This window comes from Herpailurus yagouaroundi, unplaced genomic scaffold (assembly GCF_014898765.1).
Source record: "Herpailurus yagouaroundi ecotype Mexico unplaced genomic scaffold, PumYag 180, whole genome shotgun sequence".
Classification (NCBI taxonomy): Eukaryota; Metazoa; Chordata; class Mammalia; order Carnivora; family Felidae; genus Herpailurus; species Herpailurus yagouaroundi.
The window spans coordinates 28,724,104-28,748,303 of record NW_024412411.1 but is presented as its reverse complement, the minus strand read 5'-3'; the positions used below and the strand labels follow the sequence as shown (position 1 = coordinate 28,748,303).

The 24,200-nt window shown below is 37.7% G+C and overlaps 1 protein-coding gene across 1 annotated transcript in view; it reads right to left on the bottom strand.

Annotated features, from left to right (window-relative positions):
• ARHGAP42 (Rho GTPase activating protein 42) overlaps nt 1–24,200 on the bottom strand; it is a 339,332-nt gene that overhangs the window by 90,810 nt on the left and 224,322 nt on the right. Inside the window, exon 5 of the mRNA XM_040489702.1 lies at nt 9,295–9,396. Coding sequence (XP_040345636.1) covers nt 9,295–9,396 — 102 coding nt within the window. The remainder of the gene's footprint in view (nt 1–9,294; nt 9,397–24,200) is intronic.

Below are 24,200 nucleotides of genomic sequence, written 5' to 3'. Positions count from 1 at the left end.
ATAAAAAAACAATATACAAATAAAAAAACAATATACAAATAAAAAAAATATACAAATAAAAAAATTAAGAGCTAGTTCTTCGAAAGAATTAATAAAATGGATAAACTCCTAGCTAGACTTATCAAAAAGAAAACAGAAAGGATCCCAAAAAATCACAAATGAAATGGGAGAGATCACAAGCAACACCACCAAAATACAATTATAAGAGAATACTATGAAAAATTATATGTCAGCAAACTGGGCAATCTGGAAGAAAAGAATAAATTTCTAGAAACATACAAACTACCAAAACGGAAACAGGAAGAAATAGAAAATTTGAATAGATCCATAACCAGCAAAGAAACGGAATTGGTTATCAAAAATCTCCCAATGAACCAAAGTCCAGGGCTAGATGGGTTCCCAGGGGAATTCTACCAGACATTTAAACAAGACTTGATACTTACTCTTCCCAAACTGTTCCAAAAAAAAAAAAAAATAGAAATGGAAGGAAAACTTCTGAACTCATTCTACAAGGCCAGCATTACCTTGATTCCAAAACCAGACAAAGACTCTACTTTTTTTAAAAAAGGAGAATTACAGGCCAGTATGCTTAATAAACATGGATGCAAAAATTATCAACATGAGACTAGCAAATCGAATCCAACAGTACATACCAGTGGGATTTATTGCTGGGCTGCAGAGCTGATTCAATAGGTACAAATCAATCAATGTGATACACCACATTAATAAAAGAAAGGAAAAGAACCATATGATCCACTCAAAAGATACAGAAAAAGCATGTGACAAAATATAGCTTCCATTCTTGATAAAAACCTTCAACAAAGTAAGGATAGATGGGACATACCTCAACATCATAAAGGCCATATACAAAAGACCCACAGCTAATATCATCCTCAATGGGGAAAAACTGAAAGCCTTTCCACCATGGTCAAGAATGAGTGAAGGATCTCCACTCTCACCATTACAATTTAACGTAGTACTGGAAGTCTTAGCCTCAGCAATCAGACAACAAAAATAAATAAATCACATACAAATCAGCAAGGAAGAAGTCAAACTTTTACTATTTGCAAAATACTCCACCAAAAAATTGTTAGAATACATGAATTCAGAAAAGTTGCAGGATATAAAATCAATGAGCAGAAATCTGTTGCATTTTTATACACTGATAATGAAGGAGCAGAAAAAGAAAGTGAGGAATCAACCCCTTTTTACAATTGCACCAAAAACCATAATATACCTAGGAATAAGCCTAACTAAAGAGGTAAAAGATCTGTACTCTGAAAACTATAGAAGACTTATGAAAGATATTGAAGGGGACACAAAGAAATGGAAAAGCATTCCATGCTCATGGATTGGAAGAAAAAAACATTATTAAAGTTCTACACTATGCAAAGCAATCTACACATTTAATGCAATCCCTATCAAAATACCACCAGCATTCTTCATAAAGCTAGAACTAACAATCCAAAAATTTGTATGGAGCCAGAAAAGACCTCATATAGTCAAAGCAATTCTGAAAGTGAAAAACAAGACAAGAGGCATCACAATTCTGTATTTTAAGCTATATTACAAAGCTGCAGTCATCAAGACAGTAGGGTACTGGCACAAAAACAGACATACAGATCAATGGAACAGAGTAAAAAACCCAGAAATTGATCCACAACTATACAGTCAACTCATCCTTGACAGCGCAGGAAAAAATATCCAATGGAAAAAAGTCTCTTCAACAAATGGTGTTGGGAAAACTAGACAGCAACATGCAGAAGAATGAAACTGGACCACTTTCTTACACTATACACAAAAATAAATTCAAAATGGATGAAAGACCTAAATGTGAGGCAGAAAACCATCAAAATCATAGAGGAGAGGTGCCTGGGTTGCTCAGTCAGTTAAGCGTCCAACTTCATCTCCAGTCATGCTCTCGTGGTTTGTGAGTTCAAGCCTCTGCTAACAGAGTCTGTTTGGGATTCTCTCTCTCTCTCCCTCTCTCTCTCTCTGCACCCCCCCACTCATGCACACTCTTTCTCTTTCTCTGTCTCTCAAATAAATAAATAAACTTAAAAATATTTGTAGAGAAGAACATAGGCAGCAACCTCTTTGACCTCAGCTGGAGCAACTTCTAACTAGACACATAGCCAGGGGGAAGGGAAACAAAAGCAAAAATGAACAATTGGGACCTCAACAAGAGAAAAAGCTTCACCACAGCAAAGGAAACAATCAATAAACCTAAAAGGCAGCCTACGAAAATGGGAAAAGATATTTGCAAATGACATATCAGATAAAGGATTAGTATCTAAAACCTATAAAGAATTTATCAAACTCAACAACCAAAATATAAGTAATCTAGTTAAGAAATGGGCAGAAGACATGAATAGACACTTTTCCAAAGAAGACATCCAGATGGCTGGCTAACAGACACATGAAAAGGTGCTCAACTTCACTCATCATTAGGGAAATACCAATCAAAACCACAAAGAGCTATCACTTCACACCTGTCAGAATGGCTAAAATTAATAACACAAGAAACAACAGGTGTTGGCAACAATACAAAGAAAGGGGAACCCTCTTAAACTGTTGGTGGGAATGCAAACTGGTGCAGCCACTCTGGAAAACAGTATGGAGGTTCCCCAAAAAGTTAAAAATAGAACTATCCTATAATCCAGCAATTGCACGACTAGGTATTTACCCAAAGGATACAAAAATGCTGATGTGAAGGGGTACATGTACCCTGATGTTTATACCAGCATTATCAACAATAGCCAAACTATGGAGCAAGCACAAATGTCCATTGACTGATGGATGGAAAAAGAGATGTGGTGTGTGTGTATATATATATATGGAATATTATTCTTTCATCAAAAAAGAATGAAATCTCACCATTTGCAACAATGTAGATGAAGCTAGAGTGTATTACGCTAAAAGAAATAAGTCAGAGAAAGACAAATACCATATGATTTCACTCATATGTGGAATTTAAGAAGGAAAACAGATGAATATATGGAGGGCAACAAAAAGAGAACAAGGGAACAAACCATAAGACACTATTAAAGATAGAGAACAAACTGAGGTTTGATGGAGGGAGGTGGGTGGGAGATGGGCTAGATGGGTGATGGTATTAAGGAGGGCACTTGTTATGATGAGCACTGGGTGTTGTATGTTAAGTGATGAATCACGGAATTCTACTCCTGAAACCAATATTGTACTGTATGTTAACTAACTAGAATTAAATAAAAATTTGAAGTAAAAAAAAAAAAAAAGAATAGCATGTGTATTCTGCTGTTTTAAGATGGAATGTTCTGAATGTATCTGAGAAATCCATCTGGTCCAGTGTGTCATTCAAAGCCATTCTTTCCTCGTTGATTTTCTGTTTAGATCGTATCACCATTGATGTAAGTAGGGTATTAAAATCCCCCACTATTGTGTTACCATCAATTAATTCCTTTGTGTTTGTTATTAATTCCTTTATGTATTTGGATGCTCCCATGTTAGGCACATAACTATTATCTTCTTATTGGACTGTCCTCTTTATTATTATGTAATATCTTTCTTTGTCTCTTATTAGTCTTTGTTTTAAAGTTTACTTTGTCTGATATAAGTATTGGTATTTCAGGGGCGCCTGGGTGGCTAGGTCGGTTAAATGTCCAACTTTGGCTCAAGTCATGATCTCATGGTTTGTGGGTTCGAGCTCCACATTGGGCTCTGTGTAGACAGGTCAGAACCTGGAGCCTGCTTCAGATTCTCCCTTTCTCTCTGCCCCTTCCTCCACTCATACTCTGTCTCTCTCTCTCCAAAAGGAAATAAAACAATGTAAGTATTGGTACTTCAGCTTTCTTTTGACATCCATTTGCAGGATAAATGTTTCTCCAACCCCTCACTTTCAATTGCAAGTATCCTTAGGTCTAAAATGAGTCTCTTATAGGCAACATATAGATGGGCCTTGCTACTTTATCCATTCTGTTGCACTATGTCTTCTGATTGGAGCATTTAGTCCATTTTACCTTGAAACTATTTATAGATATGTATTTATTGCTATTTTATTACCTGTTTTATGGTTTCTGAAGATTTTCTCTGATCCTTTGTCTTTCTCACTTTCATGGTTTGCTGGTTTTCTTTAGTGATATATTTGGATTTCTTTCTCTTTATTCCTTGCATATTTATTAGTGGTTTTGATTTGTGGTTACCATTAGGCTTGTATATAACATTTTCTGCATATAGCAGCCTGTATTAAGATGATGATCATTTAAGTTTGAACTCACTGTTTACTCCTCCCCTCCCCATGTTTTAGGTATATGGTGTCATATTTTACAACCTTCAATTTTGTCAGTCCTTGACTGAAACTTTATAAAAATACTCATTTTTACTGCTTTTTTGTTTCCTTACTTCATGCTCCCACTTGTGGTCTTTCCTTTCACCCAAAGAGCCCCTTTCAATATTTCTTGCAGGGCTGGTTTATTTGTCATGAACTCCTTTAGTTTTTATTTGTCTGAGAAACTCTTTAGATCTCTTATTATGAATGATAGCATTACTGGATAGAGGATTCTTGGCTGCACATTTTTTTCCCATTCAGCACGGTGAGTATATCATGCCACTCCCTTCTGGCTTGGAAAATTTCTGTTGAAAAATCCCATGGTACCCTTAGCGGGGTTTCCTTTGCATGTAATTGTCTTTCTGCTTGCTTCTTAAAAAAATTATCACTATATTTGCCATTTTAGTTATACCATGTCTTGGTGTGAGAGGCATGGCTTAGTCAGTTAAGTGTCCAACTCTTGATTTTGGGTCAGGTCATGATCTTAGAATCATGAAATTAAGTCCCACATCAGACTCCGCACTGGGCATGGAACCTGCTTAAGATTCTCTGTCTCCCTGTCCCTCTGCTCCTCCCCTACACGCTCCTGCATATTTGCATGCTCTGATAGATAGATAGATAGATAGATAGATAGATAGATAGATAGATAGTGTGCCTTGGTATAGATTTGTTTTTGTTGACTTTGTTAAAGGTTCTCTGTGCCTCATGGATCTAGATATCTGCTTCCTTCCCCAGATTAGGGAAGTTTTCAGCTATTATTTCTTCAAATAAATTATCTGCCTGCTTTTCTCCTTTCTTCTTCTTCTGTGACTTCTATAATACGAATGTTATTATATTTGATGGAGTCACTGATTTCCCTAAGTCTATTCTCATTTTGCATAATCCTCTTTCTCTCTTTGTTCAGCTTGATTACTTTCCATTACTCTGCCTTCTAGGTCATTCATTCATTCCTCTGGTTCTTCCAGCCTACTGTTCATTCCATCAGGTGGGTTTTTCATTTTGTTTATTGACCCCTTTATCCCTGTTATGTTCCTTATCTCTGTTAAGCGTCTCACTGATGGCTTTCGCTCTTTTCTCAAATTTACTGAGTATCTTTATGATCATTACTTTAAATTCTTTATCAGCCAGATTACTTAGATCTGTTTCATTTAGATCTCTGGCCTTGGCCTTGTCCTATTTGGGACAAAGTCCTCTGTCTTCTCATTTTGTGTAAGTCTCCATGCCTATGTTAGGAAAGCCAGGTACATCTCTTATGCTTGAGGGTAATGGCCTTATGAAGAGGTCCTGTAGTGACCTACACTGTAGTGTCCCCTGTCCAGGAGTGTCTCCAATGTATGCTGTATGTGGTCTGCTCTTGTGTCCCTTCATCCCAGTCATCTACAAAGTCTCTCTTTGCCTGCTGTGAGCAGTGTTTGGACCCTGGCCTGAATGTGGCATGTTTTAACTAGGTGTGCTCTGATCTGCTTGTGAAATGAGACACATTGCCACCGCCACTGGAACCTAGGCTACACAAAACTCCTGCATCTGGAGATGCAGTGTTGGCAGGGGTTTGGGCTGGTCTTTTGGGGGTATGGGCCTTCCATTCTGGAACTAAGGTAAACATGACTAGAAAGGGCATGGAGTTGGGAGCGAGGGCAGGACTTGGTTTAAGCAAGGTAAGTAGTAAGTGCCTATGCTGCAGTAGTTCCCACAGGTGGCCTTGTACTTATGCTGAGGGGCAGGGAAGGGAAATAGCACCTGCCGGTTCCTTTGTTCCTAGAAGGGTCTCTCTATGAATGCTACCTCTCTGGGACATGCTCTGGGATAACCAAGTAACCTCACCACTGAGTGCCCCCAAGTGCTCTTCAGATTCCTATTTCCACACTGTACATCCACAGCCTGTTTGTCCTGCCTTCCCTCCCACAGAACTCCAGGATTTAAGTCCCACTGGTTGCCAGAACTCATGAAATTCAGCCCCTCTTGCTTTCCAAGCCAATTGCCAAGGGGATTTGTTTTTCCTGTGCACTCCTCCATAGCATGTTAGTCTGTCTCTCGCCCTTCTCCACAATTATGGCTCCCTCCCCATCACAATGGCCATGATCCATTTCTCTGTCAAACTGTGTCTCTGCACTTCCTACCTTCTTTGATGTGGCTTCTTCTCTATGTTTAGTTGTGAAGTTTGTTCTCCTAGTCTTCAGGTCAATTTCTGGGATATTTAGCATGATTTGATAGTTATCTAATTATATTCATGGGATGAGGAAAGCCTAGGGTCCTTCTACTCCACCACCATCTTCTTCTCCATTCTGTGCTCTTTCAAATGGTTACCTCATATTTTTCCATTGAAGACTTTTTCACAGTGATTTGCAAATGCAACTTATACATAAGAGATGGTAATCCTGTGTCATATGTTGTACAAATTCCCTAAAACTTTTACTTTTCATTTGATTTAATACATTTTGAAATACAGATTATTTTTACACATTCTGGTCTTTCCACATTTCCTTTATGATCTCTTCCTCTTATACACAGAAATAAAGTATCCAGTTACATATCAAATATTACTTCTTTTCATTTACTATAAAGCCTATAATCTTAACAAGTCTTTCTAATTCTGTTTAATCCAATGATCCATCTCATTGATAGCCTTGTAGTTTTATCAACACAAGCTGACCCCTAATTCAGTACTAAAAATGGGCAACCACTTATTTTCCATTAAGAAATCAACAAGAAGTCAAGTGTGCAGGTGAGAAGTCACAGAGTGGTGTTTTTGAAAACAACTTAATAAACTGGGTACTGACAGAAGTACCAGAGTTTCTCTAGAAAGGAACAGAGGTTACAGAATTAAATGCAAGCATGGCAGCTTCTCCCTTCAACAGGTTTGATTCTTGGAAGAGTAGAGGGAAAAAAAGCAATGCATATTTTCCCTTGCCTATTATGTGCTCTGAGCAGCTGCTCTGGCACAATTTGTGCACTGTGTTCTGTTGTAGGTTATGGCTCCTGGAAAAGAAGTATGTGCCTGCATGCACGTGTGTGTGTGTGTGTGCACGTGAGTGTGTGTGTGTGTGTGTGTGTGTGTGTGTGTGTGTAATGGGGCAAGTAGAGAATGCTATTAATCATATTATAGGTTTTCCTAGGCTCCAACTAAATACAGAACCAGAACAGATATTCTTTTCTACCATAGCCTGAGGGATTGAAGGCCACTAACAGGCAAATATTAATACAGAGTTAGGTTGTCAGGGAAAACTGAAGTATACCCTCTAGAGGATTTTAGAATTTGGATAAAGTTAGTACTTGCTTGATGGTTTAGGCAATATCTGAGTCTGAATCTATATCTTAAGAACATATAACCCTTTAGAGATTCTAAAAAGCACCCTTGATTTAGAAGGGGTATATTTTTAAAATGGCACCTGGCCAAAGCCCTTGGCATGACAGATAGTGGTTTACTGGTGACAATAAGGTGAGCCTTCCTTTACATGACTACATTTACACACTCCATTCTTTTCTAGGTTTCTTGCAGTGTAATAATCAAAGAGGTATGTGAGCATTTAAGAAGTTTGGAACATGTAAATATAATATTAAGTTATAACATAGTACTTCATAAGATTAGACATGCCAATGAAAACTAAAAATATGATTTTTCTTAATGACAGATTTTTCTCCATTTCAATTTAGTCAGAAAATCTTTCCCTAGACACATAATTGTATATAAATATATCCTACTTTAATAACAGGTGTTAATAACAACATATTAGTTATAATGAATACATGTGTAAATAACAAAAATTACCAATATTAAAACTTTTTTTAAAAAAACATTTTTTGAATGAGAGATTCAGTTCACTAAATGAGAACATAGGAGAATAGCAAAGAGCAAAAAGAAATAAAAATAACCCTCTCATGCCTTTTGACTCCAGGCATGCCTTTTGACTCCACTGCATCCATACTCCAACTTAACAAGTATGCCTTGTGGGTGAATGTGGAGGTAAGGCAAATAAGGAATAAAGAGAGTGGAGATCCAGGTTTGATAAGCAGTTCAGGAAGGTAGGTGGCTTTGCTATGAAGATTAAGAGGAGGCATTTGAAAAAGGTTCTTGACTGAGATATCTAGAAGTACAAACAGAAGAGAAAGAGGAGACTGGAGGAGACTCAGCACAGTATAAGATTCCCTGCAAAGGTCTGGAGGGCAGTAAGGAACTGCAGGTGAATGAGTTCAACAACTCCCATGGTTCAGTGTCAGCCATGTGTCAAGATTTTATAGTTGCTAAGATATTAGATAATGGCAAGAGGGCCCAGTTTTTGTTTTTAAACGTATCTGATCACTGGAACTGGAACAATATTACGCTTTAGTAAAAGGACTACTCGATTTTATTATACTTAAAAACAACCAATGATAAATATTTCAGAAAAAAAAGGGAAGATACGGACTGCTTCCATGCATAGATGTTAGTAAAATATTTCTGTTGCCTTGTTTTTTAAGAAAATTGATAAAAAAAAAAATAGAGATTTTATAATGTGTAATTGTGGATCTGTTTTCCCCTTAATGCAGAAGCAACACCTTAAAAACAGATATAAAAAAAGCTATTCCATGAATTTGGTAGGTCCTGACATTGAAAAAATGCCCAATAAGAAAAGAAAAAAAGTCTTATTCTATTCCTTCTCATCATTATTAAAGAGTAGCAGATTTGGGGAGTGCCTTGGTGGCTCAGTCAGTTGAGCTTCCCACTCTTGGTTTCGGCTTAGGTCATGACTTCATGATTTCTGAGATCAAGCCCCTTGTTGTGTGTGTGTGGGGGGCACTATCAGCAAGGAGCTTGCTTGAGACTCTCTCTCTCTGCCCCTCTCCCTGCTCATGTGTGGGCACCAGAGCTTCCTCTCTCTCTCTCTCAAAATACATAAATACACACTTTTTAAAAAGAGTAGCATATTTTGAGATACTACCACCTTTGGAAATTTGGACTTCACATGATTTAATGCTAATGTCCTTTTCACATTTCAATTGGAAAAACTTACCTCTTGCAAATGAGATTCCTTTTTCTTTGCAGACAAATTTAAATGTTTCTCAAGAATAGAATAGTACTTTTCACTTTCCTTATCAAACTTCTTCTTTCCATCCTAGGGGATAACAATAACAACAAAATATACTAATTAGAGACTAAAATTTTGATTTTTTTTTTTTTACCATCACCATCAAATGTCCAATACAAGTATTTACTACAGATTTAGTGAGCTCCAAATATGTATAAAACTTGATGGAGTAGGAAGAAGGATGTGAAACAAGTCATTTGACTATGTATTCAAATATGTAATCAAAATTCTCAAAGAAGTTCATGGAACTATAGTATGAAGGGAGCCAGGTTGGCTAGAGTAGAATCCCTCTGAGAACTTTATAATTGATTCTCAACAGGAAATTCTGATCTAGTAAGTGTGAGATAGGACCAAGAGAGAGTGTCTCATTTCGTTTTTTTGGTGATTTCAATGAGTTAACATATAACCAGTTTAGAGAAGTGCTCACATAGACTCTTTCAAGGAATCATTATTTCCCAGCTACAAAAAGATACCTGATATTTCAAACCATTCTTGATGAGGGGAAACAGAGGGAAACAAACTTCTAAAAATTGGTAGCATGAAATAATTAAGTAAGATGGTTCAAAATCAAACCAAAAAGGTTAACAACATCTTTATCATACACTCAACATAACTAATGGCTAACCTTTGCTTATTCTTAAAATTGTATTATCTTATAGGGGAAGCTGCAGGGGAAATCTATACCTCTCAGCTGGTGGTGCATTCTTATAGAAATGCAAATGGAATAAAATCCTAAAGGAGAAAGACATGCCTGGGCATATAATATTCTCCAACTATAAATATGTTATTCACAAGGGAACTTTTTTTCTATTTATGAGTCCCTATGAAATAAATACTAGGTGATCATACTCATAAATTTCATTCACCAAAGAAGTACTCTTCTTTGCTTTTATTTCAGTGTTACTGGAAATGCAATGTCTGGACCACTTTAATGAGAGTCAAGTATTTCTATTCAAAATGCAGATTCCTATTATCCCCATCCAGAGATTCAGGAATTATTATTTTTTAACAAGCTCTCTGATTATTATGCATAATGTTTTCCTTCATTATTTGCTGAAGTATTTCAAAGAGGTTAATAAAAAATAATAATAGATGGGTATATGCTTGTTTCAGTAGCACACATACTAAAATTGGAACAATAGGGGCGCCTGGGTGGCGCAGTCGGTTAAGAGTCCGACTTCAGCCAGGTCACGATCTCGCGGTCCGTGAGTTCGAGCCCCGCGTCGGGCTCTGGGCTGATGGCTCAGAGCCTGGAGCCTGTTTCCGATTCTGTGTCTCCTTCTCTCTCTGCCCCTCCCCCGTTCATGCTCTGTCTCTCTCTGTCCCAAAAATAAATAAACGTTGAAAAAAAAAATTTTTTTAAAAAAAAATAAAAAAAATAAAAAAAATAAAATTGGAACAATACAGAGAAGTGTACAACATAATGTATAGAGTTGTAGAATCACTGTATTGCACACCTGAAAACAATATAACATTGTGTGCCAACTATACATCAATAGAAAAAAAATTCAATACATGGATAGATGTATGGATGGACAGGAGGAGGAGGGGAGGAAAGAAGAAAGGGAAAAGACAGGCAGGTCTCTGGTCTGTCTGTCCCATTATCTGAAGTTGTCAGATTCAGACTGATAGATCCAAGTAATTTTTTTGATTCACTGCCACCTCTGACATTTTTAACTCACCATGATCTAGTTCCAAATATGGAACTTCAGAAAGTTAACGGACAAAATTACACCGAATGGGAAGAGCACTGTAAAAGTTCAAGTCACTTTTGGGCCATTTAAGAAGTACTAATATGTTTGTAAATTAAACTATTAGACTGATAAATGAGAAAAGTCAAAATCTTCAAGGGATTTTTATTACATAAGGAGAAAATGTGGCTGGAGAAACACAATAAAAAAAATAAAGAGTGGTATTCACATCCAAAAAAGCAGGTCTACTGAGAAACTCCTATTACAGAATGTGGAGCAGCAGACCCAGAAGGAAGCAGAGAAGTCCAAGGCTCAGGATGGAACAAGCTTGTCCTCTCTACTGTTGCAACAAGACACCTGGGTGAATATTTCATCCTTTGCTCAATGGAGCTTACTTTTTAATCTAGCATTTCATGCTCACAATTGACCTTCCCAATCAACGTTTTGAAAAGTCTCTCCCACTAGCACCTTTGAGCTCCTTATCTTTTTTCTCTGCAGGTCATTTCTCCTCTGACAAAATGCTCATTTCTTCTAATTTCCACATATTCAAGTTACATCCACTTTAGCACACAACTCAAACAGGCCTCATTCACAAGTCCCTTCCATCAACTCTCCCTCCCTTTTGAAGGCTCACAGAGCTTTACATACAAATTTCTTACAGTCTTTGTGTTTGACACTGTAGGAGAGAAATTTAGGTATGTACCCTATCCTCTTTTTAAAACTGAATATTTGAGAAAGTGCTCGATAAATATTTAATGAACAAGGGAACTTCTTCCTCTTGTAACACTGGGCACCACAATCCCTCACAGATAGTCCATTTGTTTAAAACAGAACAAAACAAAATCCATAATACCAGGGACAATTCTACACAAATAGCTTAACAGCTTAACTCAATCCCAATGTGCACAAACACTGGGGGGCAACCAGTCACATTACAGTTACACATTACACATTACACAATGCTGACTCACTTTCATTTTAGGGGACTTAAAATTTCTTACTGTGCATAGAAGAAACTGGGTAAAGGCAAAGAGAACACAGCTGTGGTGACAACACTAGTATCTTTGTTTTCAGTCAGTGTTTGATGGCATTTTTGGAAACAATTCAGTGCCAACATGTCAGCATTCCTGGCAATATAAAACTCATTCCCAGAGCACTTTCTGGACTCTTATTCAAATCCTAGTACTTCACCAGGACAGCAACAGATCTACTCAAAGGTTCCAATGATGTACAACAAAAACACACTCAGATCTAGCCTAAAATTAAAGAACTGAGTAGGCCACATGAAGGACAACTATAATGTAGGGAAGCACTTTCTTGAAAACAAAGAGCATTTCTCCTTGAAATTCACATCTGTCCCCAAAGCCATGATGTACTCCTCATATAAGCCACGTCTCATTTGGATTTAATAACTTAACACCACACAGCTATCTCTTATCTTTTGGTTACATGTTATGGATATCAGGCTAAGAATCTGCTCTGAAACAAATGCTGCAGAGGGAAGGGAAAAATAACCCATGAATCTTTACTAAATTCTGCACAGGATTCCTGTCTTCTTATTGTCAGAGCATGATTTGAAAAAAAGAGACTACATTATACTGTCACATTTCCTGTAAATACAGTTAAGTGCATTTGAACTAGGTAATCACTTAAAATGAAGTCTAATAACAAAATAATAACATTTTTAAATAAAATAAAATTAAGTCACATATATATGTATATATGTGTGATGTGTTTGTATATGTGTGTATGTATATGTATTATAAAATTTAAAATAGATCATCAAAAATGGCAAATTAGTCCCCAAACCCAATATTAGCTGACAAAAGTATAAGGTAAGTTCTGGGTCTGCAATCAATCTGCTTTCCAGATGATACCACATTTACTCTAAGCACAGTGATCATATTATATCTCAGCTTTTAAGATTAGTAAGTGTGGTTGTGCCACACCTTCACTTTACACAGCAAAGTAAGGAATGGGAAGAAAACTCCAACTGTCAATTTTACTCCAAATTTGTATATAGCCAAAACAAAAGTCAATATTCATAAAAATGATAGGTCTATCATGCAGATAAAAAACATGAAACTATACATAATTGTTAAAAGAAGTCCAAACCAATCCCTTCCACTGACCACAAGAGGGTACCAAAGATGAAGAAGAGACTCTACAACTTGTGATTTAGAAAATCACAACTAGAAATTCTCAAAATGTTATCTAACTGTATTTTTTTCTATAGAAAACCACTGTAAAGTTTTGTTTAGACAATTGTCATGAACCTTTATTTTAATTTGTCATAATATAAATTATTAAAAATAAAGTAAAAACTTATTTTCTATATATCTTTTATAAAAATGGAGTGCATATTTAAGATTTCTACATCAGACTTTAAGACAATTTCAATGTTATAATTATCATCTGAGATACTGTGAAATTTTCCATACAACTATTTATGTCATTATGTTAGTATAGCCATTAGCTAATGAGCAGTTTGTGCATATTTGAAAAAAAATCCTTCAAGTGAATCTATAGCAGTAGAAAAAGTAATATGAAGAATAATAAATACCAATAGCTGAATTTCTATTTCAAACATATGTGGAATTCTTATAAACTGATACTGTGCTAAGCACTGAGAGGATAAGTTATAGCCCTGACTACCAATCCTGGCTAGACTTCTTCCTCTGATGATGGCATCTACTCACTGATTAGAATGGCAGCTCAGGGTGACATCACCATCTTTAAGTCCTAGAAGTGTCAGATGCTAAACTATTCCAACCACATGTTGCGTAGGAGTTTCCTAAGGCCCAAGAGATTCCTGGTATCCAGAAACTCAGATTGTTGAGGATATCAGTATAGCTTACACAGCAATGTCCCTCCTGTGATGACTGCACCCAACCATTCCCAGGCTCCTCAACCACTGCCCACCAAGTCCCTCCTCCTCAATCTCCTGAGATATAGACACTCCGAAAGGTCTTCTTTTGGGTAGCTCTACCACTATAATTCACCACATCTCCATCATTCTCAATTACCTCGCCACTACCACCACCAGGTGATCAGACTCATAAGGACCAAGCCCTTTATGAAGAACTACAAACTGGAATGATAAAAAAAACAAAAAACAAACAAACAAAAAAAAAAAAAACAGAAATAGATATGAAAGATATAAAGGTATAAGAAACAGAAGAGGAAAGTCCAAAGGGTAACGAGCATTAAAAGAGTTGTTAAAACTCATTAGTAATTAAGAAAAAAAGCAAATTAAAATATTGGGATATCACATTATATCAGATTTGGCAAGAGTTACAAAGTTGAATAATGCTACATATTGAGTGCATGTGGAGATACAGGAGACTTTATATATTACTGGTGGAATTGTACAGGGGTACAGCCTTTCTAAAGAGAGATGTCGCACTACTAAGCGGCCATAAAAACCAGCTTCTGGATATAAATCACAAAAAGATCCACATATAAAAGTCCATAAGGAAAACATAAATGAGCATATGGGAACAGGAAGATAGCCAGTATATTCATTAATAGACCAAAAATGAATTTGATGAATAGCATGGAGTGCGAGGCAGAAGTTAGAAGAAAAGATTAAATGTTGACAGATCTTAAAGTACAATTTTGAGGTGCGCCTGGGTGGCTCAGTCGGTTGAGCATCCAACTTTGGCTCAGGGCATGATCTCGCAGTTCGTGAGTTCAAGCCCCGCATTGGGCTCTGTGCTGACAGTTCAGAGCCTGGATCCTGCTTCCGATTCTTTGTCTCCCTCTCTCTGCCCCTTCCCCACTCATGCTCTGTCTCTCTCCATCTCTCAAAGATGAATAAACGTTAAAAAAATTTTTTTTAAATACGATTTTGAGTTAAAAAATACAAAACAGGCAAGTAATACTAAATCATTTATGTAAATTCAAGAGACATGCATACAAAATGGTAACAATTTTACAAGAACACAAATATGCATATTAAATCCATAAGAAAGTTTGCTCTGTAAGGAGGACAATGAGAATGAGATGAGTAATCAATAAAACAAGAGAGGGCTATGAACTAAAAAACAACAGATGAAAACAGAAAATCAGGAGTTAAACAGGAAAACCAGCATCTGCCTAATCAAACTTCTGAAAGAGAAAGTGTAGGGAGGAAAGTACTAAAAAATGACACATGAAAATTTCCAGGAATGAGAAAAAAGTTCTCATATTAAAATGTTCCATGGGAAATATGTACAAAGCCCATTAAATAAGAAAATACCTGTAAGACAAAACATCATGAAATATTACAAAACCATGGATAAAAATGAAAACCTAAAAACAAAGGTCAAATAAAAAGTATCAGAAATCATAACACTAATGAATCCACAACATCAACACGGAAAGTTATAAAACAAAAGTGCAGGCGACTGCGAGAAGATGGCAGTGTAGGAGGACACTGGGTTCACCACGTCCTGCTGATCACTTACATTCCACCTACACCTGCCTAACTAACCCAGAAAACCACCAGAAGACTAGCAGAATGGAGTCTCTGGAGCCAAGCGCAGAGGAGAGGCCCACGGAAGAAGGCAGCAAGGGCAGAGAGGCGGTGCACACTGCTCGGACTGGCAGGAGGGAGCCTGGGCGGAGGGGCAGCCTGCCGGCCAAACAGAGCCCCCGAGTCTGGCTTGCAAAAGCAGAGGGGCCGGATGGAGTGTGTTCCGACAGCAAGCGCGACATAGCATCTGGGAGGTCATAAGTGAACAGCTCTGCTCCGAAAGCGGGAAGGCTGGAGGACAAAGGGAGGGAGAGTTGCTGAGCCCCAGGACAACAGAGCTCAGTTTGGTGGGGAACAAAGGCCCTCGCCAGCGCCATCTCCCTCGCCCATCCCCCAGCAAAAATCCCAAAGGGAACAAGTTCCTGCCAGGAAAATTGCTTCCTTGGTGCAAAACCCAACGCTGTGCTTCTGCGGAGCCACCCCTCCAGCAGCGGGTCTGACTCCCTCCCACTGCCACAGGGCCCCTCCTGAAGTGGAACACCTAAGGAGAAGCAAGCTAAGCCTGCCCCTCCTGCCCCTGTGCACCTTGCGTACCAACCCCAGCTAATACACCAGATCCCCAGCACCACAAGCCTGGCAGTGTGCAAGTAGCCCAGACGGGCCACGCCACCCCACAGTGAATCCCGCCCCTAGGAGAGGGGAAGAGAAGGCACACATCAGTCTGGCTGTGGACACAGCGGTGGGCTGGGGGCAGACATCAGGGCTGATTGTGGCCCCACCCACCAACTCCAGTTATACACCACAGCACAGGGGAAGTGCCCTGCAGGTCCTCATCACGCCAGGGACTATCCAAAATGACCAAACGGAAGAATTCCCCTCAGAAGCATCTCCAGGAAATAACAACAGCTAATGAACTGATCAAAAAGCATTTAAATAATATAACAGAAAGTGAATTTAGAATAATAGTCATAAAATTAATCGCTGGGCTTGAAAACAGTATAGAGGACAGCAGAGAATCTATTCCTACAGAGATCATGGGACTAAGGAACAGTCAGGAGGAGCTGAAAAAGGCTTTAAACAAAATGCAAAACAAAATGGAAACGACAACAGCTCGGATTGAAGAGGCAGAGGAGAGAATAGGTGAACTAGAAATAAAGTTATGGAAAAAGAGGAAGCTGAGAAAAAGAGATAAAAAATCCAGGAGTATAGGGGGAAAATCAGAGAACTAAGTGATACACTAAAAAGAATTAATATACGCATAATTGGTATCCCAGAGGAGGAAGAGAGAGGGAAAGGTGCTGAAGGGGTACTTGAAGAAATTATAGCTGAGAACTTCCCTGAACTGGGGAAGGAAAAAGGCATTGAAATCCAAGAGGCACAGAGAACTCCCTTCAGACGTAACTTGAATCGATCTTCTGCAGGACATATCATAGTGAAACTGGAAAAATACAAGGATAAAGAGAAAATTCTGAAAGCAGCAAGGGGTAAATGTGCCGTAACATATAAAGAGAGACCTATAAGACTACTGACTGATCTCTCTTTTGAAACTTGGCAGGCCAGAAATAATAGGGATGAGATCTTTAATGTGCTGAACAGAAAAAATATGCAGCCGAGAATCCTTTATCCAGCAAGTCTGTCATTTACAATAGAAGGAGAGATAAAGGTCTTACCAAACAAACAGAAACTGAAGGAATTTGTCACCACTAAACCAGCCCTACAAGAGATCCTAAGGGGGATCCTGTGAGACAAAGTACCAGAGACATCACTACAAGCATATCATACAGACATCACAATGACTGTAAACCTGTATCTTTCTATAATAACACTGAATGTAAATGGTTTAAATGCGCCAACCAAAAGACATAGGGTATCAGAATGGATAAAAAAACAAGACAAGACCCATCTATTTGCTGTCTACAAGAGACTCATTTTAGATCTGAGGACACCTTTAGATTGAGAGTGAGGGGATGGAGAACTATTTATCATGCCACTGAAAGTCAGAAGAAAGCTGGAGTAGCCATACTTATATCAGACAAACTAGACTTTAAATTAAAGTCTGTAACAAGAGATGAAGAAGGGCATTATATAATAATTACAGGGTCTATCCACCAGGAAGAGCTAACAATTATAAATGTCTATGCACCGAATACGGGAGCCCCCAAATATATGAAACAATTACTCATAAACATAAGCTACCTTATTAATAAGAATATGGTAATTGCAGGAGACTTTAACACTCCACTTACAGAAATGGAGAGATCATCTAGACACATGGTCAATAAAGAAACAAGACCCTGAATGACACATTGGATCAGATGGACTTGACAGATATATTTAGAACTCTGCATCCCAAAGCAACAGAATATACTTTCTTCTCGAGTGCACATGGAACATTCTCCAACATAGATCATATACTGGGTCACAAAACAGCCCTTCATAAGTATACAAGAATTGAGATCATACCATGCATACTTTCAGACGACAATGCTATGAAGCTTGAAATCAACCACAGGAAAAAGGCTGGAAAACCTCCAAAAGCATGGAGGTTAAAGAACACCCTACTAACGAATGAGTGGGTCAACCAGGCAATTACAGAAGAAATTAAAAAATATATGGAAACAAAGGAAAATGAAAACACAACAAGCCAAACTCTTTGGGATGCAGCGAAGGCAGTCCTGAGAGGAAAATACATTGCAATCCAGGCCTATCTCAAGAAACAAGAAAAATCCCAAATACAAAATCTAACAGCACACCTAAAGGAAATAGAAGCAGAACAGCAAAGGCAGCCTAAACCCAGCAGAAGAAGAGAAATAATAAAGATCAGAGCAGAAATAAACAATATAGAATCTAAAAAAACTGTAGAGCAGATCAACGAAACCAAGAGTTGGTTTTTTGAAAAAATAAACCAAATTGACAACCCTCTAGCCAGGCTTCTCAAAAAGAAAAGAGAGATGACCCAAATAGATAAAATCATGAATGAAAATGGAATTATGACAACCAATCCCTCAGAGATAAAAACAATCATCAGGGAATACTATGAAAAATTATATGCCAACAAATTGGACAACCTGGAAGAAATGGAAAATTCCTAAACACCCACACTCTTCCAGAACTCAATCAGGAGGAAATAGAAAGCTTGAACAGACCCATAACCAGCGAAGAAATTGAATCTGTTATCAAAAAACTCCCAGCAAGTAAGAGTCCAGGACCACATGGCTTCCCAGGGGAGTTCTACCAGACGTTTAAAGCAGAGATAATACCTATCCTTCTCAAGCTATTCCAAGAAATAGAAAGGGAAGGAAAACTTCCAGACTCATTCTATGAAGCCAGTATTACTTTGATTCCTAAACCAGACAGAGACCCAGTAAAAAAGAGAACTACAGGCCAATATCCCTGATGAATATGGATGCCAAAATTCTCAATAAGATACTAGCAACTCGAATTCAACAGCATATAAAAAGAATTATTCACCATGATCAAGTGGGATTCATTCCTGGGATGCAGGGCTGGTTCAACATTCGCAAATCAATCAATGTGATACATCACATTAATAAAAGAAAAGAGAAGAACCATATGATCCTGTCAATCGATCAGAAAAGGCCTTTGACAAAATCCAGCACCGTTTCTTAATAAAAATCCTTGAGAAAGTCGGGATAGAAGGAACATACTTAAACATCATCAAAGCCATTTATGAAAAGCCCACAGCTAACATCATCCTCAACGGGGAAAAACTGAGAGCTTTTTCCCTGAGATCAGGAACACGACAGGGATGCCCACTCTCACCGCTGTTGTTTAACATAGTGTTGGAAGTGCTAGCATCAGCAATCAGACAACAAAAGGAAATCAAAGGCATCAAAATTGGCAAAGATGAAATCAAGTTTTCGCTTTTTGCAGATGACTTGATATTATACATGGAATCTGATAGACTTCACCAAAAGTCTGCTAGAACTGATACATGAATTCAGCAAAGTTGCAGGATACAAAATCAATGTACAGAAATCAGTTGCATTCTTATACACTAACAATGAAGCAACAGAAAGACAAATAAAGAAACTGATCCCATTCACAATTGCACCAAGAAGCATAAAATACCTAGGAATAAATCTAACCAAAGATGTAAAAGAGCTGTATGCTGAAATCTATAGAAAACTTATGAAGGTAATTGAAGAAGATTTAAAGAAAAGGAAAGACATTCCCTGTTCATGAATTGGAAGAATAAATATTGTCAAAATGTCATTACTACCCAAAGCTATCTACACATTCAATGAATCCCAATCAAAATTGCACCAGCATTCTTCTCGAAACTAGAACAAGCAATCCTAAAATTCATATGGAACCACAAAAGGCCCCGAATAGCCAAAGTAATTTTGAAGAAGACCAAAGCAGGAGGCATCACAATCCCAGACTTTAGCCTCTACTACAAAGCTGTCATCATCAAGACAGCATGGTATTGGCACAAAAACAGACACATAGACCAATGGAATAGAATAGAAACCCCAGAACTAGACCCACAAACGTATGGCCAACTAGTCTTTGACAAAGCAGGAAAGAACATCCAATGGAAAAAAGACAGTCTCTTTAACAAATGGTGCTGGGAGAACTGGACAGCAACATGCAGAAGGTTGAAACTAGACCACTTTCTCACACCATTCACAAAAATAAACTCAAAATGGATCAAGGACCTGAATGTGAGACAGGAAACCATCAAAACCTTAGAGGAGAAAGCAGGAAAAGACCTCTCTGACCTCAGCCGTAGCAATCTCTTACTCGACACATCCCCAAAGGCAAGGGAATTAAAAGCAAAAATGAATTACTGGGACCTTATGAAGATAAAAAGCTTCTGCACAGCAAAGGAAACAACCAACAAAACTAAAAGGAAACCAACGGAATGGGAAAAGATATTTGCAAATGACATATCGGACAAAGGGCTAGTATCTAAAATCTATAAAGAGCTCACCAAACTCCACACCTGAAAAACAAATAAGCCAGTGAAGAAATGGGCAGAAAACATGAATAGACACTTCTCTAAAGAAGACATCTGGATGGCCAACAAGCACATGAATAGATGCTCAACATCGCTCCTCATCAGGGAAATACAAATCAAAACCACACTCAGGTATCACCTCATGCCAAAGTGGCCAAAATGAACAAATCACGAGACTATAGATGCTGGCGAGGATGTGGAGAAACAGGCACCCTCTTGCACTGTTGGTGGGAATGCAAATTGGTGCAGCCACTCTGGAAAGCAGTGTGGACGTTCCTCAGAAAATTAAAAATAGACTTACCCTATGACCCAGCAATAGCACTGCTAGGAATTTACCCAAGGGATACAGGAGTGCTGATGCATAGGGGCACTTGTACCCCAATGCTTATAGCAGCACTCTCAAAAATAGCCAAATTATGGAAGGAGCCTAAATGTCCATCAACTGATGAATGGATAAAGAAATTGTGGTTTATATACACAATGGAGTACTACATGGCAATGAGAAAGAATGAAATATGGCCCTTTGTAGCAACGTGGATGGAACTGGAGAGTTATGCTAAGTGAAATAAGCCATACAGAGAAAGACAGATACCATATATTTTCACTCTTATGTGGATCCTGAGAAACTTAACAGAAACCCATGGAGGAGGGGAAGGAAAAAAAAAAAAAAAAGAGGTTAGAGTGGGAGAGAGCCAAAGCATAAGAGACTCTTAAAAACTGAGAACTGAGGGCTGATGGGGGTGACAGGGAGGATAGGGTGGGTGATGGGTATTGAGGAGGGCACCTTTTGTGATGAGCACTGGGTGTTGTATGGAAACCAATTTGCCAATAAATTTCATATATTGAAAAAAAAAGTGGAAAGCATTCAAAATTCTGAGGAATAAATAATTCCAATTTAGAGCTATATATCCAGTAAAACTGGCAATCTAGATTTAAATGTAGAATAAAAATATTTGTAAACATATTCAAAAAATTTACCCAAGTACCATTTCTCAGAAAGATATTGACAGATGCGCTTCACTAAAATGAAGGAATAAACCAAAACCAAAACACAGGATCTAGTTCAAACGAAGGGAATTCCCAAGATTAAGGTAATGTGAACTTCTATGAAAACAGATGGAGTAGTAAACCTATGAAAGCAAACAGTTAAGATGAGAGGTCCAGTAGCAATGTTTCTTAAAAAAAATAAATGAATAAAAGAAAGGTTCTGATGTGTCCAAACGTAATATATGTTCCGTAACTACATTTGTGCATTTGAAAACAGAGAATTTTATCTTGATTTTACAAACAAGGCAATTATTAACTCTAGGAAAAAGAAAAACATGCAAGAATGGAAATGTAATCATAGATCTTGGTAGGGCTTACCTATGAACAATAATTTCTTTCTTATGTAAATACTGACCACTAGTTTTAAAAACTCTGAGTAAATATCTGATGGATGGCAAGAGCAGAAATATATATGGCGTAGCAGTGGCTGTGGTACGGTAAAAGTGTGTAATATTAATGTTCTATTTTAGGTAAACTAATTTAATGTCTAAAATTGAAGCAAAATATATGACTGAGCTTATTATTTAGGAAAATGGAAATTAATATAAAATAATAAAGAAAAGTGGCTGATTTGGGGGAACAGAACTTCAGAGCAGAGAGATGGGGTAGGCAGTTGATTTGTTTTATAATTTATAAACCTTTGTACATTATTAAATTTTTAAAAACTTTTTATATCTTCAATAAAAATTAAATTCAGTCTAAAAATGGGAGAAGAGAAAGAGAAATAACTTAGAGGGTGGGAATATATAGACTATATTGAAAGAGGTACAGAAAGATAAATGTTAGAAGGGTACTAAGAAAGTGATAGAATTAGAATACAGGGAAGAGGAAGTTTTCTATGGGTATTCTGACATCTTGCTCACAAATTAGTTTTTTATGAATTTATTGTTTTGAGCCTTTATTAAATTCCCATTGTGTAGGTGATACTGCTACTCAGGCTGACCAAGGCTGAGAAGAAAACTGAAAGAAGGAACCAATCTTTGTATATTTTTAAATATTTTTGTTTATTTATTTATTTAGAGAGAAATAAAGAGGGAGAGAGAGACAGAGAGAGAGAGAGAGAGAGAGAGAGAGAGAGAGAAAGAGAGAGAGATTGAGAGGGAGAGAATCCCAAGCAGGCTCTGCAGTCAGCGCAGAGCCCCCACAGGGCTCAATCCCAGGAACCATGAGATCATGGCCTAAGCTGAAACCAAGAGCCGGATGCTCAATCGACAGGAACCAATCTTTCTTTAAGTGGCTACAAAGTTGTAGTTTGCACACCAGAGCTCCACATGCAAACCCTACAAGTAAGAGGAAGTATCCTCATTCCACAAACATGAAACCATCAGAGAAGATTTATAATGGATGCAGTGGATAACCAAACTCAACTGTCTAGTTTGAAAGCCCATGCTATTTGCATAGTAAAATGTGATCCAAAGAAGCCTGAAGATTCAAACTACAGCACTTTTAAATCCTGTCTCCTTAAAAAAAAAAAAAAAAAAAAAAAAAAAGGTGGAGGGGTTGGTACAGGTGAGATTAAGAGAATAAAGAGGACTTCTGGTTTCTGGTCCTGGGTGTAAGGAGCTTAGTTGCTGCTGCCCTGTCCTAAGAAGTAAAAAGAGGAACAAACTGAAAGATTAATAAGTCTTCTTAGACCCATTGAAGTAGTAAGGTCACAGGGCAAACCAATGCCCCAAAATTGAGAGCCAAATAGGTAGATACAGAGAATTGTAATTTACTGAAGCAAAAATCCCCTTGGAAATCTGTACCCAGGTAGAAATACATGAACTGTAATTATAGAGTTGCTGGAGCTCACTATGGATAGGTCTGAGAGGTAAAATTCCAGGGGGCCCACTCATACAGCTTCCCCCACCTCCACATGATTTTATTAGTTTTACATACAAGGGCTCAAGGAAATTCTCCAAGTAAAAAAAATAGAGAAAAATCCTCTCCTGCTGCCTTCAGTAGGGAGAAGTAAATATTTTAAAATATGCTAGAGCATTCTGTTCTTGGGAGAAACTATTTTACCATCATCTACATATTAGTGTTTTTAAAACGAACCTAACAGAGCTGGGGCAGGCAAATACCAAATTCCAGCCTCTTCTCACCATTCTGTCTCATCTAAAGCTGAGAAGAAAGGAGTGGGGAGGCAACCTGAGAGGCAGTGGTGAGTTTCATAGTCCAGGAGCACAGGCTTACCAATAATAGGACTACAGAATGCTTCCCCTTCTCTTTACACCTCACTGCCAACATTACTAAAGCTTAGTTCCTTTTGCCAAGTGCATCATGCCAGGCTATCAAGAAAAAGTTGTAAGACATACTAAAAGCCAAAAAAAAAAAAAAAATAAATAAGAGTTTGAAGAGGCAAAGTAAGTATCAGAATGAGAGTCAGTTTGGGCAGAAATGTTAGCATTCATCAGACCAAAGGTTTCTGAAAATTCCAATTAATATGCTAAGAGCTCAAAAGGAGAGAGCAGATAACATGCAAGAACAGATGAGTAATGGAAATGGAAATGAAAATTCTAAGAAGGAATGACAAATGTTTGAGATAAAAAACAAACAAACACTGTTGAAGAAATGAAGAATGTCATTGAAAGGCTCATTAGTAAACTGGACATGGCTGAGTGAAGCTTAAGTATTTGTCAGTAGGAACTTCAAAACTTTGAAAGCAGAA